At 50.9% G+C, this 24,073-nt stretch overlaps 1 protein-coding gene across 1 annotated transcript in view; it reads right to left on the reverse strand.

Annotated features, from left to right (window-relative positions):
* LOC144152050 (uncharacterized) overlaps positions 1 to 24,073 on the reverse strand; it is a 138,156-nt gene that overhangs the window by 88,785 nt on the left and 25,298 nt on the right. The window contains exons 2-4 of the mRNA XM_077683242.1: positions 18,705 to 18,843; positions 17,397 to 17,776; positions 16,328 to 17,080 (exon numbers count right to left, since the gene is read on the reverse strand). Coding sequence (XP_077539368.1) covers positions 16,328 to 17,080; positions 17,397 to 17,776; positions 18,705 to 18,801 — 1,230 coding nt within the window. The 5' untranslated portion in view covers positions 18,802 to 18,843. The remainder of the gene's footprint in view (positions 1 to 16,327; positions 17,081 to 17,396; positions 17,777 to 18,704; positions 18,844 to 24,073) is intronic.

Raw genomic sequence — 24,073 nt, forward strand, 5'->3', positions numbered from 1 at the left:
ATCCGTGTCTCCTTCGAAAACAGTCATAGCGATGCTTCACTGATACAGCCTGCGCTGTTTTTTCGGATAAAATATGCTTCGCGCAGTTCTCGCGCCACGTTGGGCTTTGCTTGCCTTTGATGAAGTGGGCAGAACAAATCTGCGCGCTCTTTTGGTAGTCCAGTTTTCCCGCTTGATCGCTGCAAGCCAGACGCTCCTTCTGCCTTCATCTCTCGGGAATCAGAACGTTATGACTTCCGATAGCAAATTTTTTCCAGAACGCAGACTGCACCCCGCCACAACACAGCAGTGTCCGAGTCGCGAGAGCTTCATCGGAATAATTGTATCCGCCAAAAACATCGAAACACAAGCAGCAGCCGCCACCAACGCAGGCTGAAACCACGGTAAAACAATGTAAACAGGAAGCTTTCTAGGGCACGTTTCCGGTGAACGCACAACGTTGCCAGAGAACGGCGAGCGCTGGCGAAACCGTGTATAGCGGATGAGCTGGCTCTCACAGATCCATTCGTCAATAGATAGGTGTGGGCCCTGTATTTTTGAAAGATCAGTTCCAAGGCGAAGAACTTTAAGGGGGGTGTGGCGATATCCTTTTTGCTGGTAATGCCTGGCACCCCAGTAGTAATATGTAGACGCGGTTGTAGCGACGGAGAAGGGTGCTGGTAATGAAGAGGCAGAAGGTCTCGCACTTCAGTGGCTGAGCTGAGTGCTAATGGGTGACCTTGCTGCCGTGCTACAAATCGCGGTTGAGCGCGAAGGAGCTCCTGCGCGCCAAGAGCAAGTGGGGCCAGTCGTCGACACTCCACCATAGTTCCCACCGTGGATGTGGTCTTCGGAACTCCTATGCACTCCCTCAGGACCTGCGCTTGCATACTTTTCAGGACTCTCGCATTTCCTTTTGATAGGGGGAGAAGAACAGGAAGGCTGTAGCGTAACAATACTACGCACATGACGTCATACAGCCGAAGGAGAGACGTGACGTTGCATCCGCCGGCGTTACTAGGTAACATGCGGAAAAGGTTGACGAAGGACGCAAGCTTGTCTTTTATATAGCGGACATGTTTTGACCACGTCAGAGACCTGTCAAATGTCACACCCAGAAATTTGTGGTGCGGTACATAGGGGTAGTGCAGCCTGCAACGGTGAGTCGATAATTTGATATATCACACTTCGTGAAAGCGATGGCAGCGCACTTGCCAGCTGATATATCTAGGCCTCTGGTTCCTAGAAACGCTGCAATGGAATTGATCGCCCGTTGCGGCCTCGCATGCAGTACCCGCCTGTTGCGTCGAGCACTCCATATTGTCACGAAGACAAGGACGATGCAGTGGTGTTGAATGAGAAACACGTTTATTGGAGCGAACTTGTGCTCCCCTAACAACTCAAAAGAATACAGAGGCGGCGAAGCAGCGGTCAACAAAGTGACTTGCACAGGCGAGTGACGTCGAATCGAATGCCCCGGCGTCCGCACTGCAGGCTTTTTATCTTTTGGCGCGCGTGGTTCTCGAAACGTCGATTCGCATCGAGAACATAGTAGATCCAAGAAGATTATTCTGGGCTGTTCACGTTAGATCGGAATGCTCTCCCTATCACAACAGATAACACATGCGGCACAGAAAGAAAGAATGGAACACGCGCTTCCCCTGGCGCAGAGATAACACAGACCGGCGCAGCCGGGCGGTAAAAGCAAAACACAAATAAACAAACCCAATGTATGGTTCGCGGCATTACCCCCCCCCTCTAAGAGTGCATCGACCCGATGCTAACATAAGCGACAGTCCGAACAAATGAAAATAAAAGTTCGTCATCGTCCGTAGAAAGGTTTTAAGCGAACCACGTGGACGACTTCAGGCCGCGTGCGTCGTCGTGATGTGCCAGAGTCACCATCGGGGATCACTTCGTAGGTAAGTTGGCCAACACGTCGTAGAATCTGGTAGGGTCCGAAATACCTTCGCAGGAGCTTCTCACTGAGTCCGCGTCGTCGGATGGGAGTCCAAACCCACACACGATCCCCTGGTTGGTACTCGGCGTCTCGGCGTCGGAGGTTGTAGCGGCCCGCATCCACCAGCTGCTGGTCCGTTATACGAACTCGAGCGAGCTGGCGGGCCTCCTCCGCACGTTGAAGATATCCGTGGACGTCGGCGTTGAGGTCGTCGTCTTCTACGTGCGGAAGCATGGCGTCGAGCATCGTAGTCGGCCTTCTACCGTAGACAAGCTCGAACGACGTCAGCTGTGTCGTCTCCTGGATAGCCGTGTTGTACGCAAACGTGACATACGGGAGCACTTCGTCCCAAGTCTTATGTTCAACGTCAACGTACATTGACAGCATATCTGCGATTGTCTTGTTCAGACGTTCTGTTAGTCCGTTCGTTTGGGGGTGGTACGCCGTCGTTCTTCGGTGATCCGTGTTGCTGTAGCGTAATACTCCTTGCATCAGCTCCGCAGTAAATGCCGTTCCGCGGTCTGTGATTAGGACTTCCGGGGCTCCATGTCGCAGCACAACCTGGCTTATAAAGAACTTCGCCACTTCTTGTGCAGTCCCCCTCGGAAGAGCGGCGGTCTCTGCGTAGCGCGTCATGTAGTCTGTCGCTACGACAATCCACTTGTTCTGTGATCGTGACGTAGGGAACGGGCCTAAAAGGTCCATTCCAATCTGTTGAAATGGTCTCGATGGGACGGCGATCGGTTGCAGAAGTCCGGCGGGTCTTGTCGGCGGCGTTTTTCGTCGCTGGCAGTCACGGCAGCTCCGGACGTAGTGGGTGACGTCAGAGGTAAGGCCGGGCCAGTAGTACCTCGCCTTGATTTTTCCGATAGTGCGGGCTGTGCCCAGATGTCCGGAAGACGGGTCGTCGTGGCACGCTTCCAAAATTTCGTCACGAAGGTCCGCGGGGATGACGAGAAGGTAATTCGCTCTTGTTCCGGGGCTGAAATTCTTCTTCACAAGGACGGAGTTTCTCAGGCTGAATGCTGGTAAGCTGCGTTTGAAGGTCCTAGGAACGGCAACGTCGCATCCCTCGAGGTACTCGATTATGACGCGTAAGTCGGGGTCGGCACGCTGCTGGGCGGCTAGGTCGCTCTCCGTCACGATCCCGAAGAACGCGCTGTCTTCATCAGAGTCTTGTGGTGGTGGGTCGACGGGGGCGCGGGACAGGCAGTCGGCGTCGGAGTGTTTCCTGCCGGATTTATAAACGACTGTAACGTCGAACTCCTGCAGGCGCAAGCTCCACCGCCCAAGACGGCCAGAGGGGTCCTTCAAATTGGCGAGCCAACACAGCGCATGGTGGTCTGTTACAACCTTGAATGGCCTTCCATACACGTATGGGCGAAATTTTGAAATCGCCCATATAATAGCCAGGCACTCTTTCTCAGAGGCAGAATAGTTTTTCTCCTCCTTCGACAGACCACGGCTAGCATAGGCGATTACCCTTTCGCAGCCGCTTTGCTTTTGGACAAGGACGGCACCCAAGCCTATATCACTGGCGTCCGTATGCATTTCCGTTTCGGCATTTCCGTCGAAATGAGCGAGCACGGGCGGGCTTTGCAGGCGTTTTTGCAGCTCGCCGAATGCTTTTTCTTGGTCGTTTTCCCAGCTGAAAGGGGTGCTATCTTTCGTCAAGCGCGTGAGTGGCTCTGCAATGCGTGCGAAGTTTGCGACGAAGCGCCGGTAGTATGCGCACAGCCCGAGAAATCTCCGCACGCCCTTCTTGTCTTTCGGCCTAGGGAAGTTCGCGATAGCTGAAGTTTTTGCCGGGTCAGGTAGGACTCCCGCGGCGTTGACGACGTGGCCCAAGAACTTGAGTTCCCCGTATGCGAAACGGCACTTTTCAGGCTTCAGCGTCAACCCCGACGTACGAATGGCCTCGAGTACAGACTCCAACCTTGCAAGGTGTTCGTCGAAAGTCCGGGCGAATACCACTACGTCGTCGAGGTATACGAGGCAGGTGTGCCACTTAAGGCCAGCTAGCACAGTGTCCATGACTCTTTGAAACGTCGCTGGTGCTGTGCACAGCCCAAACGGCATCACCTTGAACTCGTATAGGCCGTCTGGGGTTATAAATGCAGTCTTCTCTCGGTCTCTCTCGTCCACTTCAATTTGCCAGTAGCCGGTCTTCAGGTCCATCGATGAGAAGTACTTCGCGTGGCAGAGGTGGTCGAGGGCGTCGTCGATTCGGGGGAGGGGGTACACGTCCTTTTTCGTGATTTTGTTCAGTCGCCGGTAGTCAACGCAAAACCTTGATGTGCCGTCTTTTTTCTTTACGAGTACGACGGGTGCAGCCCAGGGGCTTTTCGATGGCTGTATAATGTCATCGCTCAGCATGTCGTCGACTTGAGTCCGGATGGCTTCCCGTTCGTGTAAAGAGACGCGGTACGGTGACTGTCGGGTAGGTCGGGCTCCATCTTCGGTTATTATTCGGTGCTTCGCTAGAGGGGTCTGACGTAGTTTTGCGCTCGACGAAAAACATTCGCTATAGCGACGCAGCAAAGCCAATAGTTTTTTCCGTTGTTCTTGCGGTAGCGCCGGATTCACGTCGAATGGCTGCGGGAGCTTGAATGTTTCTACGGGTGTGCGTTCAAAGTCGGCGACTGCGATCACATCACTTGCTTCTTGCGTTTCTTCGAGGAACGCAATTGCAGCTCCCTTGTTTAAATGCTGGTACTCTTCGGTGAAATTAGTGACCAAAACGTGAGATTGGCGTTGCTTAAAGTGCGCAATGCCTCTTGCGACGGAGACACCGCCGTCGAGAAGCAACCTTCGATCACTCTCTACGATAGCGTCGATGTCAGAAGCAGCATCCTCACAGTAGACGGCGATCATCAAGCTTGCGCGGGGTGGCAGGGTGATGTGATCGTCGGCGATCCTGACAGCAGCACGGTGATCGGGGTTCGGCTGCGGCGTCGTGGAGTGATTGGAGGAAAATGTTATCGACTTGGTCTGCAGATCAATTATTGCGCCGTTGTCCGTCAAAAAGTCCATTCCGAGAATCACGTCGCGGGAGCAGTTAGGCAGAACGACGAACGCCGCAGGGTACGTTGTGCCGTCTATGGTGACGCGCGATGTGCACGTTCCACTTGGCGTCACGAGGTGGCCTCCTGCTGTGCGTATGTGCGGACCGTCCCATCTGGTCATAACTTTCTTCAGTTTAGACGCAAATGGTCCGCTCATTACCGAATAGTCAGCTCCCGTGTCTACGAGGGCGACTACGTCAAAGCCGTCGATGGACACCTTGACGTCAGATGCAGTCGTCCTCGAGTTGCGGGTTCGTCGGGGCGTCGTATCTCTGCTTGTACGTGTTGATGGTCGGGCACTGTGCATCGTCGTTGTCGTCGTCTTCTCAACGGACGTCTTGGTCAGGTCGGGTACGCGTCGTGCCGTGTAGCTGTCGTCGTGTTCAGGAGTCTCGTTAGGGCTAGGTCGGGTCGTCGGGATGAGGGCATGTCGTGAATAATGGTCTTCAGCGAGTCGCTGCGTCGTTGGAGGGTTTTCATTTTTCCGCCGTTGTGCAACTTTACCTCCCGAAGTTGCTGCTTTTAGTTTCCCCCGCGTGGGCTGGGGGACCTTCCACGTGAGAAGTCAGCAGTGCTGCGGCGGTTTGGTGACTGAGACGGGTAGGGCGACGGTGAACGGTTGAAGCGGGCTGGTCCTCGGTTGGTGTTGGAGAGGTATTCTTCGATCTCAGCAGGGCGCTGGCCGTATCGGGGGCGTGGGGCGTCGACGGAGAACCCTCGCAAACCGAGCCTCTTGTAGGGACAGCGACGGTAGATGTGGTCGGCCTCTCCGCAGTGGTAGCACAGCGGGCGATTATCGGGCGTTCGCCACACGTCGGTCTTCCTTGGCGTCTGGTATTGGTCTACAGGGCGTCGGGCGGGCGGCGTTGGACGGCGGTATGGCTCAGCCTCTTGACGACGGGTTGGAGCAGGGCGGGGTTGACGAACAGCCGAGGAGTAGGTCATGGCTTGTGGTTCGCGGGGTGCTTCCGACGGCGTAGAAGTTCCCAGTGCGTTTTGGACTTCTTCTCGGATTACGTCGGTCAGGGAAGCCACTTGAGGTTGCGGCGTCGTTGGAAAAAGCTTCCGAAGCTCCTCCCTGACCACTGCTCGGATGGTCTCTCGCAATGTATCGGAGCTTCCATTTGCAGCACCGATGGTCTCCGAGAACAGCGCGTTGACAGGGCGGTCGTACTGCCTGGTTCGAATTTCTAGCGTCTTCTCCATCGCGGCCGCCTCAGACGCGAATTCGGCCACTGTCTTCGGAGGGTTACGGACTAGACAAGCAAAAAGCTCTTGCTTCACTCCTCGCATTAGAAACCTGAGCTTCTTTTCCTCGGTCATTTCAGGGTCCGCACGACGAAAAAGTCGCTTCATCTCCTCAACGAAAATCACGACTCCTTCGTTGGGGTGCTGCGTTCGAGTTTCAAGCAAAAGCGCAGCTCGCTCTTTTCTCACCACGGTAGTGAAGGTCTTAAGGAACTCCCTCTTGAATTGAGTCCAGTCGGTCAAAGAGCTCTCATGGTTCTCGAACCAAGTTCGAGCAGCATCTTCTAAGTAAAAGAAGACATGCCGGAACGTTTCTTCATCGTCCCACCTGTTGAAGATGCGGACGCGCTCCAACTTCTCCAACCATTCTTCGGGGTCTTCAGCGGGGGCTCCCCGGAACGATGGCGGTTCTCGGGGCTGCTGCAGGATGATTGGCGACGTTGTTTCTTGCACCATGGTGTTGGTTGCAGCGTTCCTTCTCTTGGGCCCTTCTGGCAGAAGACCGAACTCGGGCGGTAAATCTTGCAGGCGGGGGCTGGCTCTTGTTGGACTGGCTTGGCGGCTTTTCGAGGTTGTAGTGGGCATGAAGGGTGCGTACCCAGCACCTCCACCAGATGTCACGAAGACAAGGACGATGCAGTGGTGTTGAATGAGAAACACGTTTATTGGAGCGAACTTGTGCTCCCCTAACAACTCAAAAGAATACAGAGGCGGCGAAGCAGCGGTCAACAAAGTGACTTGCACAGGCGAGTGACGTCGAATCGAATGCCCCGGCGTCCGCACTGCAGGCTTTTTATCTTTTGGCGCGCGTGGTTCTCGAAACGTCGATTCGCATCGAGAACATAGTAGATCCAAGAAGATTATTCTGGGCTGTTCACGTTAGATCGGAATGCTCTCCCTATCACAACAGATAACACATGCGGCACAGAAAGAAAGAATGGAACACGCGCTTCCCCTGGCGCAGAGATAACACAGACCGGCGCAGCCGGGCGGTAAAAGCAAAACACAAATAAACAAACCCAATGTATGGTTCGCGGCAATATGCAGATGTCATCCGCGTACAAGGATATTTCCACTGACTGCGGTAAGCACTTCTCTATGCCCATCATAGTGATGTTGAAGAGCGTTTGACTGAGGACGCCACCTTGGGGAACACCACGGGTCACTCTGTATAGCGGTGTTTCCCCGCTGTCCGCTGACATGTAGATGCATCTATCGGTTAAATAGTCCGAGATCCATGCATACATGCGACCCCCAAGGCCCGAAGACCTCATGGCCGAGCATATAGCTTCAGGGTACACGCAGTCGTACGCAGATTTCATATCAAGAAACACAGCGATTGTAATGTTGCGCTGTGATTTGGCTTGTTTTATGTTGTTAGCAAGGGCTATGGCATTATCAATGCTACTACGTCCCTTGCGGAAGCCAGACATCTGTGGCGGGTATGCGTTTCGAGTGATCATGTCCCAGTCCAGGCGATGGAGCACCATTTTTTCCATAAGCTTGCCGACGCAGCTCAGGAGGGCAATAGGATGGTAGGACTCGATGGAAGTCGGTATTTTGCCTGGCTTCAGTACAGCCACAATACGCCCGTGCTTCCATTTTTGCTCTAGGTGGCCAGTTTCCCAAAAACGATTGAAGATGCCTAAAAGGCACTTCTTTCCCTTTGCGCACAAATGGGAAAGGTTGTGTAGCTGATATTGTCCGGACCGGCGACGTAGCTTTCTTGACAGAGGTCAGCGCAGCGACGAGTTCTGCCATAGAGAACGGTTCATCCATGGGTGATGTTATGGCTAGGGCAGGCGCACTTGTGGGCGACGAGGGTCTTATGTGTGATGTCTGCGAAGAGGTAATTTTTCTGCAGAAGGCGTTTGCAGCATCCAGGTCGCTGATGTTCATGCTTAGCGAAACAGTTGAAGGGGTGAAGTTGCGTCGGTGGTGCCCGGAGACTTCGAACCAGGCGCCATATTCCCGAGACTGGCTTCCTGGGGTCCAACGTAGAGCAAAAAGACGTCCACTCGCGCTTGGCCAACTTGTTCGTGTGCCTCTGAATGGCCTTCTGTGCTCTTCTAGCATCTCGGATATCTTCCCTTGATTGCGTCCGGCGCGCTCTTCTTTCGGCTCTCCGACGCACTGCACGAAGTCTTTCAAACTCTGCATCGGCGGTAGTATACCTTTTCTGTAACCTCAAATACTTAGTGCAGGCAGTCCTGGTCGATAAAAGTGTTTGTACTGAGTCGTCATAGGGTGAAGAGCAGTCCACTTTCTCCTCTACTGTGGATTGGAAAGACGTCCAGTCAGAGCAACGCTGTGTCAGTTGAGAACGACTGCACTGTAAGCCATCCACAGTGACGTAAACCGGAACCTGATCGCTGCCGTGCGTTTCAATGTTAGATATCCAACTCGTTCTAGATAACAGTTGCGATGACACAATGGTGACGTCCAAGGCGCTTGACACGGTTCCACGGAAAAAAGTTGGTTCTCCAGTGTTGAGTACAAACATGTCGTACCGTTGAGCAGTCAAAAAGCCGCCGCCCTTTAGCTGTCACTTTTCTTTCTCCCCATGAAGGGTGGTGGGCGTTAAAATCACCCGCCAGAATGTGAGGTGCTGGGGTAGCATTATTAATGCCTTGAAGTCGATGTAGGTCCAGTGCGACATGAGGGGGTATATAGGCAGCAATAATAGTAAATGACAAGCCACTACCTCGCACTGTAGCCGCCACGTATTGGTTTGATGCATCGGGTGGAATGCTATGTTCTATGATGGCCAGGTCAATACGCAAAGCTAGAAGGACCCTTGTTAACGCCACTCCAGTTGACGATCGTAAGACCGTGTAGCCCGAGAGACGGATATCTTGGGATAATCGCGACTCCGAGATGGCCATCACCGGGAAGCGATGATTTTGCATGAAACGGCGGAAATCAGACAGACGCTTCTGGAGTCCACAAGCTTTCCACTGAAATATTATTGCATTATTTCGAATTTCTTGCAGTTTTAACGGTGATGCCACGCGAGTTTCTGTAGCTACCGCCAAAGAGCAAGGAAGGGCGAGACAAAATCCAGGAGTGTGACAAGAGCTGTAGCCAATGGAGACTCAAGGGAAGCAAGGAAGCTGCGTACAGCGTCCACGGGGTTCGAAATCATTGTCCAAATCCCACCGAAACTCCGGTCAACTTTTCGACCACTATCTTCTTTCGGCAGAGCTCGACGGGCCGACTTCGATGTCCGCACAGCTGGAGTTGGCGGCGACGCCGTCGCTGGTGCAAATGCAGGCTCCACTGTAGGTGCGGAGGTATGGGCAGGTTGGTCACTTTTTAGTGCACACGCATGAGTAACCACAGGAGCCTGCTGCTCATGCTGAACGACCGGTAGCGGAGGGAAGTCTTCCTCGACATTGATAAACGTTGAACTCCCAGTGGACTGGTCTTGTCTAAGCAGGACGCCCTTTCTCCCAGTGCGGCGTTGCTCTGCTAGGACAGACTTCGCTGACTTATAATCGACGTGGTTCGCCGACATGATTTTAAATATCGCTTTCTGATGATGTCGTACAGAGCACTTAGAAACGGTCGATTCGTGCTTTTTTCCGCAGTTGGGGGCAATGAAGAATTTCAGCGGCGCACTTTGTACGGTCGTGACTGCCTCCGCATCGTGAGCATCGTAGTGAGAGCTTGCAGACTTCCGCCACGTGCCCGAAGCGCTGGCAGTTCTTGCACTGTCTGGGTTCCCCACATATTTGTACACGCGGTAGCGCGTGTATCCAATGATGACGTGCTCAGGAACCGTTTCAGTGGCAAACACAATCTGAACACTCTCAGAGGTTTTTCCAAGTCTCCGGGCGCATTTTACTGGGGCCCTGAGGCGCAGTGCACTGAGGATGTCAGAATTGCTTAGGTCCGTGGCAACACCTCGGATGACACCCACTCCGCAGTTGATGGGGCGTGGCTCATATGCCTGCACACGAATTCCAGCAATGGAGTATATTTTCAGAAGGCGCTCCGTGGCATCAGCATTGCGTGTATCAATGGCCAGCAGATTAAGTCTATGATTTGGTCGTACTTGCAGTACACCAGCGGGAGCCAAAGATACTAGTCCCTCCTTGGTGACAAGCGGGTTGAATCGAGTGATAATTTTAGATGTATCATCAGGCTTGATCACTACTACGACTCCATGCCTCAGCGGGCTCGGAACGGTACTGATGTCTAGCGGCCGGTAGGAGCTCTTGGAGTAACGGCGGCGCTTCGGGGGAAGCACATGCTGAGGGAGGTCTGATTTCTCAGTAGAGGCTATGGCTTCATTAGCGTAAACAACAGTCTCGGAAACAGAGTTAGACGTTTCTGACATGCCATCCATGTCGTCTGGTAGGGGTAAATCTGAAGGTTCCACAGGACCCACTTGTCCTGGTGGGAGCGACGTCCCAGAAGTGTCTTGGTCGTTGCCGCAGGGGCTTAATGCAACTGGTGGTGGTCCCGAAGGAACGATGAGCTGAGGGGCTGCGAGGATCTCTGGGTTTCCCGGCACTGTGACCGGGTCTGGAGGAGCATGGGGTGGTTTTCCAGGAACCGACGTAGGCGGCGGCAAAGCCAAGGCCGCGCCCGTAGCCGGAAGCATTCTTAAGCTCGCTGCACCGGAACCCAGAGATATCATGTGTGGTCCGACGATCTAATCTGCCTTAACTGACCCGCTAATTCCTGTAATTCAAATTAATCAACACACCAGTCCAACTAATTCACATTAGCTCATTCACTCACCTAACTAATCCACCCCAGTGTACCCGCTAACCCGCATTATTCGACTTTATTCTATCAGCCTCTTAATTTTAAGGTTTAGGAGATTCGAGATAATATGAAAATGCTATCAAATATACTTTAAAAGTGGAAATTAGGATCCCCTATTTTTTATATCTCATGTTCTCTTAGAGCAGTAACCAAAAGACACAACGGCACTGTATACAAGAAAAAGTGACGTTGACTTTGAAAACTTTGAGTTTGTGTCTCAGTGCTGTTCGTATATAACTGCCCATTCAAACTAAAATAAGTGGAAGATATGGATTTATTGTTTATGGTGTCCCTGAAGGCCTTCACAAGCGGACAGGCCGTATACACGAACAACTTTACATTAAATTGAGGGCAATAGTTAGAAGACAACATGATGGGCCTTGGGAACTGCAGACTATGCAAAATATTTCATGGTGCTGTCTAGCGAGTGGCAAAATATCTTCAGACACAAGGTAGGGTACCGAAATATAAAACTAGAAATTATATTTTTGAGGCTCCGGAACCGCTTCGGAACGGTTCCTTCGATTCGTTCCGGTTCGGGTTCAGTTCCAAAATGGCGTAAAAAATACGGTTCCCGTTCAGTTCCGGTTCCGGGCAAAAATTCGGGTTCGGTTCCGGTTTTCGGTTCGGTTCCGGTTCCGGTTCGACACCCTGGTTTTATGTCTGCCGGTGTTCCCGAAAGCGGCGGTTTTCAAGACTCTCACGGTGGAATGCGCCAGCGAGTCGCACCAGGGACGCGCACCGCTTCGGACGTTTCTTCCAGTGCCCTTCTATCGTGATCTAATCGACGAGCGTAATCCAGTTTGTCCCCCTCATTGCACTTTTCATATTTCCAAAAGAAAGTCAGTCATTCCATCCTCAATAAGAGCCGCGACGAAGCTTACAGAAGCAATCGCACCTTAGTGCGTAAGAGTAGCGCAACCAATAAGAACGCTACCTACCCCTTTCCTGCAAGTGCACTGACTTAAACTAATGCACGTTCGCTGGGTCATCACAAGTTTGCAAAACCTCTCGCTCTAGTCTGTCGCCGGCGCGTGCGAGCGCTTGGAGGGCCTAAGGTTTGGATGGCAATTGCAACGTTTGGGATGTTCCAAAATTGCAATGTGCTATGTTCCAAATTGCAAAATTTGAGTTCGAGCGGCCAAATGACATCCGCATTCGTTTTCTTCTTTTTAGATGCGGAGCATCTCATGCTCGGGGCTGTGTCCCTCCCTCCCTTGTCGTCATTGTCCGCCGTCCGCACACCCACTGCGCATGCCTGGCCAGGCACCGCTGATGATGATTGCGGCAGGATGCCCCTAGGGATTGGCCAACCAAAGAATCCATCACGAGATAGCTTCGCGTTCAACCACCGCCGTCATCTTCCCGTAAGGGAACCCTTAGTAGTATGCGAGGCATTCCTCCTCTCCGGCACTCCTCCTCTCCTCTCCGAAGCTCCTCTCCTCTCCGGGATTGCGCAATGAATGGCAACACCTGCGTCTCCGCGCGCGATAATGCGAAGCAGCTTAGGGTTAGAGACGCGACGGTATCCGCTGCATACTCCGCTGGGAGCGCCACTGTAGCTCCGCGGTATAAATGACGCGCGCGCGCTCCGCTCCCCTCATTCTCCTCCCGCAACGCCGCAATCGAACTGAAAACTAATGGGAACTTGAGTCGACCCCACGGCTGCTTCGCATACTACTCACGGTTCCCCTACGGGAAGATGGTGAAATTTTTTTAAAGGTCATGCTGTTGAACACGCATGATGTTGGGAGCACCAACCATGGGCGAGAAAACAGCTTATTGCTTATGACAGCGCCCATTACTAAGTTAAAATTTTCTCCAGACATCTGAGGCTGCTTGCGTGCTTTGACGGCGAAGGGCTGGCGTACTATTGGAGGCCACCTTTTTGTATCCATGTCCACTACCAGGCAGTGACGCCATTTTACCACCAATTTTACCCACAACTTTTCATTTAAAATTATTGCTTCACAACGCTCAAAAAAAATGTAAAACCATCCTTGACTATAACAGAGCCAACTTCGACGCCATCGCTAACGACCTTTACGAGTTTACAAATGCTTTCTTGAGTACATTCGACAACTCTGCAGAAGTTAACGGGGACAGTTTTGAAACTAAAGCTCAGGAACTAATTGATAAGCACATAACTGAAGCGAGCCATCCCCACGCATGCCCAAGCACCATGGTACAACGCCCAAATCAAGCGTTTGTCAAATAACGAAAAACGTTTCTATCGCATCGCCAGACTGTCAACTTCAAGCTCACGTTGGCATGCGTACAAGACTGCTTCAAATGATCACATTCCGCCTATAAAAAATGCTAGACAGAATTTTTAATCTAATGTGCTTCCTTCGTTGCTTTCTTCAGACTTAAAACGTTTTGGCGTACCATAAATCCTCCGTCCGAAGATACCATCACCTTAAGCAACACATTTGACGAACCAGTTCCAAGCAATCTTTGTGCTATGCTTCTCAATGAAACATTCGTAAAAAACTTTTCCCCGCCGTCTACCATTGCGAATCCTCCAACCCAAACACTCAATTCCGCAGCTATGCCTCCAGTACAAATTGATGTATCCGGTATCTATAAACTTATCACTGGCCTAAATAGCTTTTCATTTCCTGGCTTTGATGGCAATACCACAAAATTTTTGAAAAAGAGTGCTGTTTATTGTCCTATCATATTAACAAAAATATTTCAGCAATCATTAGACGCGGGTACGCTTCCTAATAAATGGGAAATAGGAAAGCAGGTTATTCCAGTCTATAAGTCCGGCAATAAAAATATTCCTTGTAATTATCGCCCCATTTCTCTAACCAGTAACTTCTGAAAAATAATAGAACATGGAATCTACAGTAATTTGGTTATTTATCTTGAATAAAACTCGTTTTTCGCAGCAGCCCAACACGGTTTTCGTAAGACATGCTCCTGTGAAACCCAACTAATTTATTTTGCTCACAGATTACACCAAATTTTAGATCGATCATCGAATGCTGACTGCATATTTTTAGACTTTTCCAAGGCATTCAATAAGGTTTCACACGGGCTACTGCTTCATAAACTAAATCAATTAAACACTGACAGCAGTTTGTTGAAATGGATTGAATATTTTTTTGGCTAACCGCTCGCAGTTTGTTGTCGCTAATCAATGTTGCTCTCCATTCAGCCCTGTTTATTCAGGTGTACCGCAGGGATCGGTTCTTGGACCCCGCTTGTTTCTGATTTATATTGATGACTTGTCTTCTCTGTTGAAATTTAATGTCCTTTTATTTGCTGTTGACTGTGCTATTTTCCGTGAAATAACTTCTGATAACGACACTACAATTTTCAGTCTGATTTGAATTATGTCGTTAATGGATCGAAAACATGGCTAATGGAACTCAACACTAACAAATGCAAACCAATGCGTGTTTCTCGTACTAAACCCAATCCATCACAATATTTCTGTTAACAATGTCCAATTAGAATCAGTTGCTTCCCACAAATATCTTGGCATTCACATTACCACGAACTTAACCTGGAACCTTCATATAGAGCATATTGTTCACCAGGCTAATCGCATGTTAGGTTATTTGCGCTGCAACTCCTGCAGCTCCTTCGTACATTAAAATTTTGCTTTACAGAACATTAATTCCTTCCAAACTGGAATACACATGCTAAGTGTGGGACCCATGTCACGGAAAACTTATAACTGCCCTAGAACTGGTTCAAAATAATTCTGTTAGATTTGTGCTGGCTACCTACAATCGAAATGCGAGCATTACCTCCCATCTCTCTCGACTAGACGTCAAATTTCGCGACTAAATATTTTTCATAATCTGTATCACCACCCCGTCCTGCGTGACGAGCTTATACCTAAGGCCACATTATCAATACCGTCGCGTCGACCATGAGCGCAAAGTTGGGATTGATATGTGCAAAACAATGCATTGTTTTCATTCATTCTTGCCCCGAACAAGTCGCGACTGGAAGCGCCTTTCTTTTCAGACTGCATCCATGAATGACGTCCACCAGTTCCGAAATGTTCTAGCTAACATTGTATAATCAGGAGTTCTATGGGTGAACCGCCTGACGAGCCCGGACCTTGGGATCCAGCGTGAACTGGTGAAGAGGGCCTGGACCGCCAGCCGAGCTCAGGGTATCCCGGAATAGGGAAGCCCCCCACCGGGCGGGTGCCCTAACATCTGCACCAGCTTGACAAATTAAGATATATTCATCATCATCATTTGATGTTTGTTTTTTATGAGTCGCAATTTTTGATGACATTGTGTTAATGATTGTAATGTATACGTTGTATCTCAGCTACGTTGTGCTGTTCTTGTTTTTTTTGTTATTTCTGTCACACCGTGCACTCCCCTCATAACGCCTTTGGCCCTGAGGGTATCATAAATAAATAAAATAAATAAATAATTCATCTTAATCTACCTTAACCCACCTTAATCTGTCGTAATCCAGGTTATTCCACCTCATTTTATTTTATTCAACCCTACGTCATCTTCCGCGAGACCTAAATTGTTTATTGTGCTTTGTAGCCTTCTACGGTTTTCTTTAATGTTGCCTTTTTTTCCGAGGTAGTAGTCTGACCCTCGACGTCTACGCAGAATGTGAAATGTGGTTGGCCCGGGGTTTTCCTGGATGTCACCGGCTAGTATCCCCAAATTTAAAATAAAATCTTTTGCCAGTTCAAACAAGTTACGCGCGCTTTGTGGGAAAGGCAGCAACAATAGAAAGCGATCATCTCTGCGAAAGCAGGGGAAAAGAGCCCCTTACCTGCATGAGATGCTTCTTACCTGCGCGTCACATTTTGGGTGCGCTGTTACAATGTTTCCGTCCGTAGCGGCAGCTTTTGACCAATTGCTAATGTTAAGGCTGTTATTCGTTTTTGGTGTTGGGTATATATGTAAACATTGTCACGTCTAATACCTGCACACAAAATCGAATGCATTACCGAATTTGGTTCCTATATGCGGACAACCGAGAAAAAACCTCTAGAAATGTGGTGCAGAGAACCTTCAGACACTGGCACGAGTGATATGTGAAAGTGAAAACTAATCGGTGGGTGTTGGGCGAAGTCATGCTGCGGGGTTGGCATACCGCGTGGTAAAAAGCGCGGAAGAACGCGGAGACGAGGAAGAAAAAATATACGGAACGGTCTCTGTTCTAAGTGCGCATGCACGTGTCTCCCTTCTTTGGTGCTTTTTACCAGGACGAAGTGCTGGCACCTAATGACCCATGCCTATGCTTTCAGTTGCTACCAACCTTTGCCGGTAGAGGAGCCGCAAAAGAAAATGGCCATCACCTTTCTGGAAGAGGAAGCACCGTGGGGCATCTTGTCCGATGGCCTCGCCACCTGTCTCGCCGAATGCACTGCGCGCTCCGGACGCCCGGGCGCCTCCTGGCGTGCCCCGTTGTTCCAGTGGCCGGTCTGCTGCCTCCGCTGGATCGGGACAGATGCAGGACGAACACTCGTCTCCCACCCGGCGTTGGGCGGCGCTGCGTCGTGGCGGACGGCAACGGCGCCCACCGTCTTCGCTCCTGGCTTGGCTCCCCCGTAGGCGGCCCACAGCGCTGCCGAATGGCGAGCAGAAGAACGCTTCTCACCATTGCGCGGCAGCGCGGTCACGGGCTTCCTTACAAGCGTTGCTGCTGGGTGGTGGTTGCAGGATTCGCTGTTCGGCCCGGAATCAGATGCTGCAACAGGTGCTGTAGTGCTGCTAGCTGCGTCCTTGGCTGATTCTTCGGCAGTGGCATGTTTTGCTACTTGCGGCCTTTCTTCGCCTGGCGAATCTCTCCCTCCACCACCATCACTACACGACCCGCCCGTGGACTCCCTCACCCTCTGCGCTGTCACGTTGTACTCGCTACCGTCCGGTGTACTCCTGCTGGCATCGACACTGCCGCTGCTCTTCCCCGAAGAATGGGAGCCGTCATCGTCGTCGCCGGCGTCTGGAACACCGGCTTCTGTTATGTGGTTCTTATCCTTGTCACCCGAGGACTCCGAAATGTTCTCGCTGACCGACGTGTCGTCCGACTCGAAGCTCTCCCGGTCTTCCTGCGCAGATTGAAACATGGCTGCTACTTTTTACTTTCTTTCCAACAACGCCTAAAAAGTGTCTGCCCCGTCATCTCAAAAACAGCCGAATATAGCCGCAGCAAACTCCCACCCCCGGTAGCGTAAGGGCGATTCGAGAATATATTACAACTTGTTCAAGATTCCCTAAGCGTTAAAAATAAGGCCATTTAGTATCATGTGATCAGGTCTCAAGGCCCAGTTAAAATCACCCAATACTGCATCCTATCTCTGGCATTACTCAGTTAGGAGTAGTGCCTTTTTCGCGTCTGATACGAATAGCTGCAAAGACTCTTACCACATCCTCATCAGAGTTGTCCCCTAGCTGCAAGTCTTGGGTGACATCGTCACTCGCGCTCATGCCACCGGCTGCAGCAGGCGTCAGCGGAAGCTCCTCCTTCGTGAGGCTCCCCCTCCGCTCCACCGCTGCCGCTGTCACGAGCCTGCTGGTGCCATCGCACGGCGGCGATTCTGTGCCACCGAGATCATCCTCGGGTTCTTCCTCCTCTGCCTCGCTAGAGCCGCTGTGCTCGTCTGGCGTGAAGCATAGCACATCTCGGATGGGGTCACTGAACTGCACCCGACGTGGCCGGTTCGAATGGACTGGCGAGCTGTCCGCCAGAAGCCTGGCGTTGGCTTCGCGGAGCTTCCACGCGATTTCGTACGCATCTGGGTAGTCTGCCAAGTGAGGGCAAAGACATGGCGACACTGCTGAGTCACGTTTGTTAAAGGTGTGCTATCGCTCCTCCGTGTAACGTGAAAAGAACTAGGGAGCACAGTTTCCGTCCACGGGTATGCCACACAATTAAAGAACGGCCGTTAAATGAGTACTGACACGAAATTTTCGCGTGCCTTTTTTTTTCGCTATTATGGGTGCCTCCCAGCTCTCTAATCATAGAATGGAACATTAAACAGCTGGTCACAGCGGAAGTAATTATTTACGACCTCGTTTATCTGTGTCAGTTTCGGTTTCGAGAAAACGAACACCGTCATGACAGGAGGGCGCTCGTGATGTCACCGTTCTCGTTCCACCACTGCCAGTGTAGAACGCGCGCGCTAACACGCGCGCGCCCAGACTGGCCGGGGTCTCCACCATCTCTACGAGTGCGGGCAGCATGGCATTAGTCTTGAAAACGTGACGCGATCCACACGCCGGAGCAGCGCACGCCAACCGCAGCAAGCGCGTTGGTCACGTCACGTGGCCCTCCCGTCGCCAGTTTGGGGCCAGTAGGAACAGATGGCGTCATGCTAATGCGGATTGCTAAAGGGCATTGGTTCTGAGCGGTCTCGTGCCCACAAAGATTAAAATGAATTTAAAATATGTTATACGGAACGGTTACTGTGCGCTTGCTTGTAAATATCCTCATACACAAACAAAGCATTTTCCATCGAGTCAGAAAGGGACAGCTTTACCAACACTAAAACGCGTACTGTAGAGAAAAGTAAGCTTTTGGCGGGAGAGAAGGGAGTGTTACGTAGACGGGGCGGATCACCTTTATGACTATTGCCGCAAAGCAAGCACATTGGCGGCCAATGTTGCGACTCCCGATGTAACACGTGAAAATGTTCACTTGCTCCTCACACAGTGAATGTCGGACGCACTCACCTGTGCTGTCATAGTCGTCATCGTCGTCATCTGTGCTGCCGCCTTCACCGTCAGGAACGGGCAGCTCCATTCGCCACGCGCCCGCAGTGGTCAGCATGGCTCCCCGGCGGAGGCGCCAACCACTGAATGCATTGCATCACTGCGAGGGAGGAGCTGCTCAACCTCACGCATTTGCATCACCCGCTTACTTAAGCGAACTTCTAGGTCTCATGATTCGTCCGTGACCGCACAAAAACGACGCACTGCAGGAAAGCACTAACGATGGTGCAGACATGTATGTAACGCGTTACAAGATACCAGTTACTATTACAAGATACAAGATTACAAGATTACCAGTTACAAGATACCGTTACTGCCTAGTTACTATTCAGTAGCTAATATTCGGTAGCGACTTTTTTAAATAAAGGAACGTGTAACGCGTTTAGTTCCTTTTAAAAGCAAGTAACGAGTCCCGGTAACTCGTTACTTCTCAGGAGTAACGTTACAACACCGCTTAAACGGCTTTGTTTTGAGGCAGGGCTATTTTGCCGGCAGCCGACAGATTAGCTTGGGAGAAAAGTTGCCGGCAGTTCCCCGGCAGCGCTGACCCTGGGCGGGAAGGCTGCCGCAGCCGGAGATGTCAATTTTAGCGCTGGGGACAAGTGTTCGAGCTTTGCCGAGCTTGAGGAGAACATTCATTGGTACTGTTCAGTGAAATACGTGGTTACCGAAAAAACGAGTCGGCAAGACTGCGGCGGGCACGTCGAACTTTGACACAGCCTGCCGCGAATCTTGATTTTTTGCTGATCATTTCTTTATTCTGCGACTTCGATTGAAAGTCTACAAAGGCAACACCAAAGAACATTCACTGCCTGTAATCAAAGTGACAAAGTTCGAAATTCCCGCCGGAATCTTGCCGCCTCGTTTTTCTGTACCAATCAACCTTCTCCTCAAGCTTTGCAAAGCTCTAAAACTTGTCCCCAACGTTAAAGTTGACATCTCCGGCAGCGGCAGCATTGGAGCCCAGGGGCAGCATTGTCGGGTAACTGCTGGCAACTTTTCTCCCGGGCTAATCTGCCGGCTGCCGGCAAAATAGCATCTGCAAAAATATGCCGGCAGGATAATCACGTGGTCTGGCTCAGCCAACGGGAAGGAACTGCCGGCAACTTTTCTCCCAGGCTAGTCTGCCGGCTGCCGGCAAATGTTTTAAGTGCGAATGCACTTCTTAAGCGAGCCTGAATCGTCCGCCGCCGTCGTCCGCATAGCAACAGCTGCGGGTGCGCGCGCTCCTCGTCTTCCCTAGCAACGGGGGGAGATGGGCGCGCGCTACTCTCCTCCTCCTCTCTCCGCTCAGTGACTGCGGGTGTTGGGCGCCTCCTCTCCACTTCGGCCGGGAGAGCTCTCGCTCGCGTAGCGGGCGCTCCACATTCCGACGCGTGAGGGTGCTCGTGTAGCGGCCGCGTTAGAGTTCCTGTATATGCTCCCTACGGGAGCAGAGTTGCGCATAGGTCCGCCATCTTGACCGCCGAGCATCCAAAGCAGCGTGGGAAAGCCAACCGTCGGTCTTGAAGGAGTCGTGCGCACCGCGCGAGGGGAGCGTGAGCGCGCCCCGACGTCGCTTTTTTTTTTTTTTGTAACGCGCGCTTTGCTTTATTATTAGGGCTGTTTTCCTATAACGTATATCCTAATATCGGGAAGATATGGCTGTGCAAAATGTTCCGAAATGTCCCTCCAGGTCTTAACAAACATATATGTGTTACTATAAATTTAACGAAGACGTGACTCGTTTTGCTCAATAAACCTTCATACTGATAAGATGCCTGGTATACAATCAGCACGCGCGTATATACACACTGGGTTATTTGGAACTCAACCTACAGTTTTTGCCGTCTATAGTGCATGCCGGCAAACTTTCATGCCTTGACAACGTAAAGTGATGTGACCAGGCATCTAACCAAAACGAGTCACGTCTTCGTTAAATTTATAGTAACACATATATGTTTGTTAAGACCTGGAGGGATATTTCGGAACATTTTGCACAGCCATCCGATATTCGGATATGCGTTATAGGAAAACTGCACTGAAGAGGAGGAGGAGGAGTAAGGGGAGGAGGGGAAAACTTTGTTTAACAATTAAATCGATCTGGTTAGCCTGGGGAGGGGCGAAGCATGCAGCGTATAAGGGTATTCAAAAATTGCAGGTCTTTCTCTTGCCACACGGCGTGTTTCAACCCTTCCAGGCGCGAAGAACAAATCCTATTCTACTCGGGATGGCGTTCTATGATTTGAAGAAAATTACTTTTACTCTCTTGTCCTGGACTGAGGACCCGGCCCACTAACCAGATCGATTTAATTGTTAAACAAAGTTTTCCCCTCCTCCCCTTACTCCTCCCCCTCCTCTTGAGTGCAGTTTTCCTATAACGCATATCCGAATATCGGGAAGATATGGCTGTGCAAAATAGAGCTAGGCGTCAGCTTCTCATGTAAGCATTCGTCAGCTGCTAATAACCGACAACAGCGAAAATGGAAGACCAAAACAAATTCAGGCCTTCAGGGCTGTCGGCTTGACCGCGTACTGAAGTTGTGCAAAAAAGTTACTCTTCATGTACTACCGTGTTGCGGCTTGTCGCTCTCGCGCTACGAACTACGATGCGACATCCGCGCCGCTGATGCACTCACAGCGCTGCGCAGAGGGCGCTGCCAGCAATCGGAGCGCCCGAGCGGCGGGAGCGAGAGCGGCCGCCGGCCGTCCAGTGCCGCGCGCTACTGCCGCGGAGAGCGGGCGCGCATGGGGGTTTGACGGCCAGTTAGACCGGTGAAATCCAGCGGCTAGGGGTACATCAGCTCACAATTGAAGCTGCGATAGAACTACTATAGGACCTTTTAATTTCGCCGGCCCAAATTTTTCGCGAATCGGGCTACGGAGCCTAGGCTATTTGCGGACGCTTACCTTCGCGAGTGAGACAGAAGGATGAAACCGCAGCAACGAGATTAGCCGTTTCGCTACAACCGCTGGAACCATTATTTCGCGCATTGTTGAGACACTGAGATCCGTTCCAGGAGAGCCCGGCGGCGCCACACGCAGTGTTTGTGCTAATTGTGAAAACTACGTGGTTATCCCCGAACGTCATGTATTGAAGGAGGTCTGCATGTACCCGTCCTGGCTGACTCGAGAAAAAAGAAGAAAAAAAAAAGCTGCAGGGAAATGCTTTACCAAAAAACCCATTCCTAAATACTTCTGGCCGAGCCCTCCTACTTCCCCAAGGCATATGGTCATTGAAATAAATAAGCCTTAAGAGCTTATGTTTTTAATTTCAAACAGCCGCAAGTAAAATGATTGGCCATAACACAGATGTTCTCCCTTGTTGCTTTCCCTGCGTGCGTCTCGTGATTCACTCCGAGTATGCGGGCGATAAAAAAAGAAAAAGAAAGCCCTGTGTAATGAAGAATGCAGGCGCAGTTACTGTTTGGCAGCCTGATTCTATGAAAAAGTTTCCCGCACTCATCAAGGTAGCGAATTTTCCAAATCGTGGAATTCACAAAAATTACAGGCGCGCAAAATAGAAGCTAGTACCACAGTTTCTGTCTGTTGATTGAAAGTGCCAAAAACATCATATGCGTGCGTACATTCCTATTACTTTTATTCGGCATTTACATTTAACAGATATTCCCAACTGAGGAGGCAGCGTTCGACGTGCGATGGGGCCTAGTTAATGAACGATGCAAATTGGTCAGATTCCGTTCAAGCTTCAAAGCATATAAGTAATCCCTCGTTATAACGAAGTCAGCAGGACGGCGGAAAAATTTGTTATAAGCGGTATTTCGATATAAGCAACCGCTCGAGAAGAGCTTAAGCAGTTGAGCTTTAATTGCACCACAACTGCAAGGAACCAAAGCACAATGTATTCAGAGAAGAACAACTATTTATTCGGGTGCAAAAAGCGAAGTGAGTTTTGCCTGTTTCAAGTTTTTGTCGGGCACGAGCAACCCCATCTCCGATTTGACCAGCAATACATGAGGCCGTGGTCGTCGCCCATAAAAGTGTCAGTGGCTGTGGCCAATTTATAGGGAGGCGTGCGGGCGTCACGGAATGATACGCGAATTTCGCGCTGGAAACCGCCGCAAATGCCGTGGCTATAGAGTCTAGGGTTGTGCTTCTTGCGCTCAAAAACCGATTACCCGCTCACTCTGGGCACACAGCGTAATCATGAAAACTGACGGTTTTCGCTCTAGAGGCTTAGCATGATCACTGGGCAAATTTTCCTCGCGGTGTGCAGCCGTGAAGTTTGCAAAACAAGCGCTTTTCGGCGTTCCCTCGTCAACGACACTGCTAATTCTACGGTTCGAGTGTCGGTGTTCGCACACCGTCGCGCCCACACCAATTTCTAGGAACAAAATTTAAGGATCGTACCACGCAGTTGGACCGTTTGTCTAAAGTCGGTTGACGCAAATCGAGCATGAACTGACTCTAGAAAATCGCCCGGGGAAAGACCAGCTTGCGTTGACCGGCCATGTTGACCTCCTGACTTGCCGATGGGTCGCCGCTGGCGCGCAATGGACGACGCCTCCGCTCGACAAGCCGGTCAGGCTCTTCGAGCGCTTCGAGTAATGCGGCCTAAAAAGCATGCGTTTGGGTTGGGACCATAAGAAATTTCGAATAAAGCGATATTAGGTCCAGGGATTCTTAGAGGGTGCTAAGAATCCCTGGACCCGGACAGGCCGCCAATGGAATCTGAACCTGGCAACGTTTAACGCGCGAACCTTATCTAGCGAAGCAAGTCTCGAGGTGTTGTTTGAGGAATTAGAGGGCATTAAATGGGATGTAATAGGGCTTAGCGAGGTTAGGAGGACGGGTGAAGCCTTTACGGTGCTGAAAAATGGACACGTCCTAGGTTACCGTGGTCTAGAGGACAGAAGAGAACTGGGAGTGGGATTTCTAGTCAATAAAAGCATAGCTGGCAACATAGACGAATACTATAGCATTAACGAAAGGGCCGCAGGTCTTGTAATTAGGCTCAATAAGAGGTGCAAGCTCAAGGTGGTGCAGGGCTACGCGCCCACATCCAGCCACGACGACCAAGTAGTGGAACGCTTCTATGAAGATGTGGAATCGGCAATGGCTAAAGTAAAAACACAGTATACCGTAGTTATGGGGGACTTCAATGCTAAAGTAGGCAAGAATCAGGCTGGAGACAAGGCAGTTGGGAACTATGGTCTGGGCTGTAGAAATAGCAGGGGGGACCTACTAGTTGAGTTTGCAGAACGGAATAACCTACGGATAATGAATACCTTCTTCTGTAAACGGGAGAGTCGGAAGTGGACCTGGAGGAGCCCGAATGGGGAGCACAAAAATGAAATAGACTTCATATTATGCGATTACCCTGGCGTTGT

Source organism: Haemaphysalis longicornis, unplaced genomic scaffold (genome assembly GCF_048455015.1).
Source record: "Haemaphysalis longicornis isolate Haplotype H1 unplaced genomic scaffold, Haemaphysalis longicornis Haplotype H1 scaffold_9, whole genome shotgun sequence".
In the NCBI taxonomy this organism is placed as follows: Eukaryota; Metazoa; Arthropoda; class Arachnida; order Ixodida; family Ixodidae; genus Haemaphysalis; species Haemaphysalis longicornis.